Source organism: Chrysochloris asiatica, unplaced genomic scaffold, assembly GCF_000296735.1.
Source record: "Chrysochloris asiatica unplaced genomic scaffold, ChrAsi1.0 scaffold00068, whole genome shotgun sequence".
NCBI classification, from domain to species: Eukaryota; Metazoa; Chordata; class Mammalia; order Afrosoricida; family Chrysochloridae; genus Chrysochloris; species Chrysochloris asiatica.
In genome coordinates this window covers 9,911,502-9,920,442 of record NW_006408586.1, presented here as the reverse complement: position 1 = coordinate 9,920,442, position 8,941 = coordinate 9,911,502, and the positions used below count along the sequence as shown (strand labels likewise).

At 35.1% G+C, this 8,941-nt stretch overlaps 1 protein-coding gene across 1 annotated transcript in view; it reads right to left on the bottom strand.

The window, feature by feature from the left end:
• EPHA3 (EPH receptor A3) overlaps window positions 1-8,941 on the bottom strand; it is a 542,876-nt gene that overhangs the window by 504,140 nt on the left and 29,795 nt on the right. The window contains exon 2 of the mRNA XM_006864655.1: window positions 8,018-8,082. Coding sequence (XP_006864717.1) covers window positions 8,018-8,082 — 65 coding nt within the window. The remainder of the gene's footprint in view (window positions 1-8,017; window positions 8,083-8,941) is intronic.

Sequence of the window (8,941 nt, the reverse complement as noted above, 5' to 3'; positions counted from 1 at the left end):
CCTCTTCTTTTTACTTCTGGTTGAGCTCTGATCATCCAGTCACTGAAGCCAGGATAAGGGGGTATTATCTGTAAGTGTGGGTGTTCTTATGCATATGCCCTCTCTTCTTATCAGCTGGACGCTTCACTCTCCACTCTAGTCCTCTGTGGCTATGTCGCTAGTTTTCTTTTAACTTGCAATTCACAGGCACACAGGGAAGAACTATAGAAGTGCTACTTAGTATGGTGAAAAGTGCTATTTAGGTGGTAGAAGGGTATTACATAGAGGAGTCAAGAGGGCATCCCAAAAGAAGCAAAATTTGCCCTAAAATCTGTTTATGGAGAGGAAATTCTGATCACTTAAAAATTGTAAATAAGCAAATTAGACATTCAATTATTGTATTCTGATTCATTCCATTCAAAATATAGTGTTAAGATTATATACAAACTTTAATCTGCACAGATTTGATGGACTGATAGTCATGTGATGGTAAAGGCAATCTTTTGGGTTTCCAAATGAGGAGTGTTTTCTGACACTTCAGGCAACACAATCAATTTTCCTTCTCCTACAGCCAAATCCAGGACTCGACGGCACATAACAACAACAACAACAGCCAAATCCAGGAGTCCTGGTGTGGCACTGTGGGCTAATGCGTCAGACTGCAAAGTCGTTTGAACTTCAAGATCAGTGGTTCAAGCTCACCAGCTACTCCTTGGAAACCTATACAGTGTCACTATGGAGCGGAATCAACTCAACGGCACTTAACAACAACAACAACCTCCAAATCCAAGGAGCTCTGGTAGCGTAGTTGTTACGAGTAGGATGTTAACCTCACGGTCAGCAGTTCGAAACTACCAGCGGTTTTACGGGAGAAAGATGAGGCTTTCTGCTTCCATAAAGATTTACAGCCTCGGAAACCCTGTACAGGGTCGCTATGAGTCAGAACCGACTCCACAGCACACCATCACCACATCCAAATCCAAGATATCAAGAGCAGACTTAGATTCAAAACATATTCATAACTTTATCAAAAGAATTAGAGAGAACCTCATAGCTTACTTGTATTTGTATAGCTCTTACACCCATGCATGATACCTACACACACACACACACAACAGTTGTTCAAAGTCTATGGAAAATTTCTTTGATCTTTTCATTCTACTGTTCCATGACCTGTTTAAAGTCTCCTCATAATATATAGTTGTTTTGTTAGGCACCAATTCATAGGTACTCCATGCACAACAGATTGAAACACTGCACAATACTGTACCATCTTCACAATTGTTGTATTTGAGCCCATTGTTGCTGCCACTGCATCCATCCATTTTGTTGAGGGTCTCCCTCTTTTTTTGCCAAGTATGGTATTCTTCTTCAGGAACTGGTCCTTCTAGTAACATGTCCAAAGTATATGAAATTAGTCATTCTCACTTTTGAAGAGGATTCTGGTTGTACTTCCTCCAACACAGATTTGTTTATTCTTCTGAAAGTCTATGGTATTTTCAATATTCTTCACCAACATCATAATTTAAAGACATCAATCCTTCTTTGTTATTTTTATTCACTGTCCAGCTTTCATATGATAAAACGTAACAAAAAATATCATGTTTTGGGTCAGGCACATTATAGTCTTCAAAGTGGCATCTTTGCCTTTTAACACTTTAAATAGGTCTTTTACAGCAGATTTTCCCAGTGTAATGTGTCTTTTGATTTTCTGACTGTTACTTCCATGGGTGTTGATTTGTAAATTCCACATTGTAATCATTAATGGATTTGCAGTTGCTTCTTATTTTTGAATAGCGCCGTATCAGCAAATGAAGATCTAGAAAGTTTTGCTCTGTGCATATCATTAAGGTGGACTCTACTTTGAGGAGGTAGCTTTCTCCCAGTCATATTTTGAGTGCCTTCCAACCTGAGAGGCAATTCTTCTAGCACCATAACCTAAGAGGCAATACTTGACTGGCATTTATAATATCCTCAGTGGCAAAAAACGTAGACTGTTTTTTTCCTTCTTAGCTGTCTAAGTCTGGAAGTTCCACTGGACTCTGTCCACCATAGGTGACCCTGCTGGTATTTGAAATAATGATAGCATAGCTCCTGAATTACAGCAGCAGGCACAACATCACAATACAATAAACTGGTAGACAAGTGGTGGCTATGTACGTGTGTGTGTGTGTATATATATATATATATATATATATATATGTTGTTGTTAAGTACCGTGGAGTCGATTCCGACTCATAGTGATACAGGGTTTCCAAAGCTGTAAATCTTTACGGGAGCAGAATGCCTCATCTTTCTACTGTGGAACCGCTGGTAGTTTCGAACTGCTGACCTTCAGGTTAGCAGCCCGATTCATAAACACTACGCTACCATATATATATATATATATGAACATATAATCAATTTAAAGGATATATAGATATATCTCAAATGCTCAATTGTGCTGTGATGTTTGAAAGTAAGGACAAATGATTTAAAAGATGATTGTCTTGTATCAGACTATACAGTCAATAAGGAGTAGTACTATAATTGAAATGCAGGTATTCTAATTCTAAAAATGTCCTTATTACTCTGCCTACTTTATTTGACATCATATTAAGGTACTAAAAAAAGAAAACCTGAGAAATTATGCATTGCCATATTCTCAGAATATAGAACATTATGTTCTGAGTACTTTTAATGTGAAAATAATGAGGAATATTAATGAAGAGTAGCTTCAATAAGGAAAATGTATTATTTCAGGATAAAATCACTTGTGAGGCAAAGCTAAGTCAAAATTGGTTATTTCAGTGGTTCATTGATATCAGCATCTCAGGCTGGTTTTTCTTTTTGACACTCACATAGCTTTGCTCTATTGCAGTCAGGGAGTGCCACTCTTCCAGAACCTGGGCTTTCAGATGGCATGCCCAGAGGCAGAAAATAGTGGGACTTTCCCCATCTCCATCAGAATGAAACCTTGCCTACAATTCACTGGAATCCTATTGCACTCTCATGGGCTTTACTTGCTTTTGCCTAATCTCATCACTGGCTAAAGTTTTGGGATACTGTAATTAGCTCTCAGACGCATCAACATTTATCCTGTGGGTTAGCAGAAGTATTATTTTGTAGAAACACATAAGAGGTTGAAAACCTGAAAAATGTCAATGTTCCACCTTCAAGGAAAAACCAAATGATAGATATTGTATAGGCAAGAGTTTATATTTTCAAAAAACATGCTTTTATTTAAATACATTATCACTGTTACAGTGTTAATAAATATCTAGGGAAAGTTTGGGAACTTTTAAAAAATGGAATTGATGAGGAAAAGGAGGCAGATATTAAATAGGTTCACACTGACTGATTTTGAGACCTCTTTCTGTCATCCAAAAGTATACCTGAGTCACTCCTTTCAGACTGTGCTTTTCCAAACTCCTCTCTTTTATCCTTCTTGTTTTCTGGATGGTGTTTCTTTAATTCAGTGAGTCTGTCTTGGCTCATGTTTCTTTGTACTACTTAATCAGTATACTGAGACCATCCTAAGGGAAATTTATGTAGATTTCAGTTCTGTTCCCTTCCTATATATTGATCCACAGACTAGGAAAGTTTATTTGGTAAATGGACATCATAAATCAATCAATCAATTTTAGTATCTCTTGGTGTGATGCTGTAGAATAAACACTGGAAGGCAAACCACTAGATTGGTGGTTCAAACCCATCAGCTACTCCTTGGAAACCCTAGACAGGGTCACTATACCAAGCACTATACTTGTCAATTCTTCTGGAGTTCTGGTGTGGCACTGTAAGATAAGCAATGAACTGCTAACCATATGACTGGTAGTTCAAACCCATCAGTCACTCCTCAGAAACCTTTTATAGCATTGCTATGAATCAGAACTGACTCAACAGCAATTAACAACAACAACACTCACGTGTAACTAAAAGTTTGCCTTTCTAGAGTACAATCCAACAATATATACAGGTTTTTATATATACTGATTATCCTGTTAATCAATAAATATTAAATTTTCCATATTATTTCCTGAAATATCTGTACATAAAAAAAGCTCAGGAATCAAATATTAAATTTCATAGTTTAAAGATCAGAAAAGGTGATTGTCTATTTGATTTAAGTAAATAAACACAGCCATTGAGTAGATTTCAACTCATATACACCTTATAGGACAGACTAGAACGTCTCCTTAGGGTTCCTAAGACTGTAAATCTTCATGGGAGCAGACAGCCTCATTTATCTCCCATGGCTTCAAAAAATATCCACATCCAATAAAATTATTTCCCTGAAAAATGAATTGGTGTTCACAACCCCCTAGGCAATTGTAGCTTACCAATTTGAGTATTAATTTAATGTGCTTCATATAGTGAAAACCAAAGTTTCATTAAATTCCCTTCCAAATATGTGTTTGGAGAATTTGTCATAGGCCTCATAGCAGAGTACCATACTTTTCACCAGGATTCCTCTAAGCCTTGAAACACCACTTAAAAATAGATACGTTAATAGTCTTCTTAAGAAAAGTAAACAAGTAAGTTGTAAAGTTTTATGAATGAATATCTCTTGGCGGGAAATTGAAAACCAATAAATGGAGTGAGCCCTTATTGGTTATTTTACCACAAATACTTCAATTTCATATTGTTGAAATGATACATTAATTCCACAAAGGATTAGTTTAAATTTAGAGTTCATTTCTTTATTTTTAAAATGTATATCTCTCATTTGGAATATATTCTTCTTCTGGACCTGTTGTTGTTGTTAAGTGCCATCAAGTCCAATTCATAGTGACCTTGTATAGGCTTTCTGAGGAGCATCTGGTGGATTTGAACTTCCAACCTTGTGGTTCTTAGCCCAATGCTTATCCTATAGTGCCACATATGTTGTTGTTGTTGTTGTTAAGTGCTGTCAAGTCGGTTCCGACCCATAGCGACCCTGTACAGGGTTTCCAAGGGTGTAAATCCTTACGGGAGTAGAAAGCCTCATCTTTCTCCCGCAGAGCAGCTGGTAGTTTCGAACCGCTGACCTTAAGGTTTGCAGCCCGATTCATAACCACTACGCTACCAGAACTCACATATAGTTTTGGAAATTAGGGAAGAAGCTGCAGGATCTCTCTAATGACCCACAGACCCTTTTGTTAAGTTTCCTGAGTTAAGGTATATCAACTAATGACATTTTGTTTTGGATCCATACTCCTGGCTTCCCCATCTGATGCCAATAGTACTGACCCTTCATCCAGCTGAAACAATCAACAATGCCTTGAAATCCTTTGAAAATCCCCATCCCCTATTGAGAACCTAAATCAGAGTAGAATTTTCAAGATGGCTGGACATGATAATTTAAATTTGTTTCTACTGAAGTTTAATTTCATTTTTAGTTAACCTCCAAACAGATGTACAGCTATTTATTAAGGTTAATGAATTGAAACAGTAACAAGTTCAAAGTTGTTTCTAGCTATTATATGTCATTTTTCATGGAGAATTTTGTGACAAAGATGTCACAATCTATCTCCTTTAAATACAAAACAAACACAAAATTAAACTATTTCATACCTTGTTACACTGAAAACAAAGTAATATTAGACAGTAGAAATCAATTAATCTAAATTGAATTGATAAGCAATAGTGTCACATCTCAAACTTAAGTTTTCTCTGCAGTACTTTCACCCAAAAATGTTATCGGAAAAAAAGAGAGAGTGAATATTAATCTACCACTATTATACTATTCTTATGAATGTATGGTTAACATAAAGCAGAAAGGGAAAATTAAATGAAAGAAACACTACAGAACAATCTTATACATAATTGATTTTCTTTTCTTTTTTCTCTCTCATTTTATTTCACTTTGATATTTTTAAGGTCTTACAAGTATCATCGTCTAAAGAGGAGATTTTCTTTTTTCTCCCAACAGCTCTTAATGGTAAACTTAGAGTGCTTCACCAGCTGTTTTAGGCTATTTTATGCATCAGAAGCGGGAAAGTCACAGCTGCAAAAAGATCAACAGAAAATAGTGAAGAGAAGACCAAAGTGCCAGAGGGAGGTTCTCTGAGGCAACAGCAATCAATAAAAAACTGAAAACTGTTGACTGAGAAAGTTATGAGATTTCTAGGCACAAAAGAGGTGGGCTATTGGGCTAGAAATGGTAAATGTCAAAAGACGAGTTATGCAGAAGGTGGTGGTTGTTATTGTTAAGTACTGTTGAGTCAGTTCCAACTCATAGTGACTCTGTGTAGGGTTTCTAAAGAGCAGCTAGTGGGCTTAAAACACTAACCTTGAGGTTTATTTTCCAAAAACATGTTTGAAAACTCATCCTACAAGACTCCAATACAAAATATTGCCTTTCAAATTTAATGTGCTTTTGAATCACCCAGGGACCATGTTACTATGTCTGAGACAGTCTGCATTTGTAAGTCTCCTAGTTATTGCTGATGCTGCTGGTCTTTACATCACACTTTGTGTACCAAAGTGTTAGTACACGATTCCCCCTCCCTTCATTTCTCCAGATATAGCAGTTTCAGTTTTCTTTCATCACTAAACCTGAGATTATTTAACACTGTAAAATGAATTCATTTCCCTAAATATTCTCTATATTTGACAAATATGGTATCTCTATAGCCTTTTTAAAGAAAAACATAAGGTACACTACTGCTTTATTATAAAATTTATTTTTGTTGCCATTTAAAAAACAAACATATAAATATTCATTAGTAAAAGTTATTATGATTTTTAATTTTCTTAATCCCCAAACAGCAAGTGTCTATGGTATATTATGGTAGAATAAAAGAAAACTCAAATTTCTAAATTTAAAATTAAGATTAGGTTTGACTTTGGGGTAGTAGTTTTAAATTAGTTTCCCAGCACAATTCTGAATTTCTATTTCACTCTTTATAAGTACTGGGGCTATGTTTTTATCCTAACCATTTTGTTCCTTTTATGTCTATGGGAAAACCAAATCTTGGCTTACTTCATATTCTCTCCTCCAAAGTAACAAACAATGGCTTGATTAGGTGATATATTTTGGCATTTTGTCAATGTTAAGGTGTACCAGGAAGAGAAGCAGATACAAAGATGACAGATAGATGAAGTATCCCTGATGTAAAACATCCCTTGATAAAGAAGAAGTTAGTACTACCTTAAAAATTATTATGCTTAGGCACAAAACTCTAAAGATTGAATGCTAGTATGGAATGGAAGTAATTGTAACCTCTCTAAAAAGCAGGCTAGGATACAAGGAAAAAACATGCACAAATTTGTCCCAATGACACATATTTCGAAATAGTACTTTGCACTTTCCACAGGCCATAGTTGGAAACAAAAAAGATATGTTTCAACTTTTCTTTTACAATTTTGTAGAGAAAAAAAGCTTCTAAAATGTATGGCCCTCTTCCTTTGGAGAAGAAAAGAGTAGAATTTTCTCAAGCACAAGGCTCGTCATAAACATTCAATGCACCAAAAGCCATAAATTGTTTTAGCAATCTGTATATGGGTACAAACTACTTAAGTAATATAAAAGTTTAACATATGAAGGTAGCATCAGTTTTTTGTTTTGTTTTGTTTTTTTAAAACAAAATTCCCAGTTTCAAACTAATCTAGACAGGTTTCAGACATTTTAAATCAAGAACTTAAGGTCTTGCCTATTTATACATTTGAAAACATATTCTAATCTCATTGCCTTCTGTAACAGTCACCGGGACTGAACTAATGCTGCAACACCATCTCCAAATACACATTTTCTAGAACTTGAAATTTACAAAGTCCTTTCACATTACCTATAATGATCACACATGCAAAAATTTAGATGTCAAGTAGATCATTTAATCAATCTATCCAAACAATTGATAAACTCATAAGAAAAATATTTCTAAATTCTTAAAAAGTACAATTGGAAAGAAATAGTAGGTATTCTTATTCTATATATTGAACAAAGTTATAAACAAAACTTTCACCAGAAGTTTACAGGAGATCTCTGTGGAAAACATACTAATAATTCCTTCAAGGCCCCTCAAAAATGAATTAGAAAGCTTCATGTTCCCTTTCAATACTTTAGTGAACTCACCCCATGAGATGGGTAAGAGATCCAGCCCAGCTCCCCTTGAATTGTTTTTGAATCCAGAAGATTGACTGAAAGAAAGCACAAAGATACCAACATAGTTAAAAAAAAATAATTATTTTTTGTACCTGTTGCTGCTATAGGGAATTATATCAAATGGTTGTAAAGCAAACCCAAAATATTAACAAAAATATGACTTGATTTCCATTATAGGTGGAATGAGTATAAAAACAAAGTAATTCAGAAAGAATAAAAATGACTGAGGGAAAGTAAAATCATCAAAAGTTTTGGTGGTCTTTCAAGCTGTTGTGTTGTTTACAAGTATAGGTTAATATTCAATAAAGTTTTACTTGTTTCTGATAGAATAACTATATATTTAAACAATTAATAAAAATGAAAAATTAGAAAACTGCATTAATGCTTACATGTAAAAATAAACCACAATGACTCTTAAATATGATACATTTACAAATGTTTCCATTGTGAATTAATTTCTTAAGTATGCTCCCAGTATGGGTTAACATTTATGCTGTGTTGTTGTTAAGTGTCCTCCCGTCAGTTTTCACTCATACCCACCCTGTATCAATTTCTGAGGAATGGTTGGTGATTTTGAACTGCCGACCTTGCGGTTCAAACAGAACTTGTGGTACAGTGCTTATCCTATGGTGTCAATACCAAACATAATATTTCATAATGGGTTATTTTTAATGTTATTCAAGTTGTATAATTATGTGTAACAAACAAAATACCTCACCGATTTTAGAAAAAGAATAGCCAATATAGGAGTCCTGGTTAACTAGTGGATTGTGAGTTGGGCTGCCAACAGCAAGATCAGCAGTTTGAATCTAGCAGTCACTCCTTGGGAGAAAGATAGGCTTTCTGTAAAGATTTACAGCCTCAGAAACTCTACTGGGTCTTTATGAGTCAGAA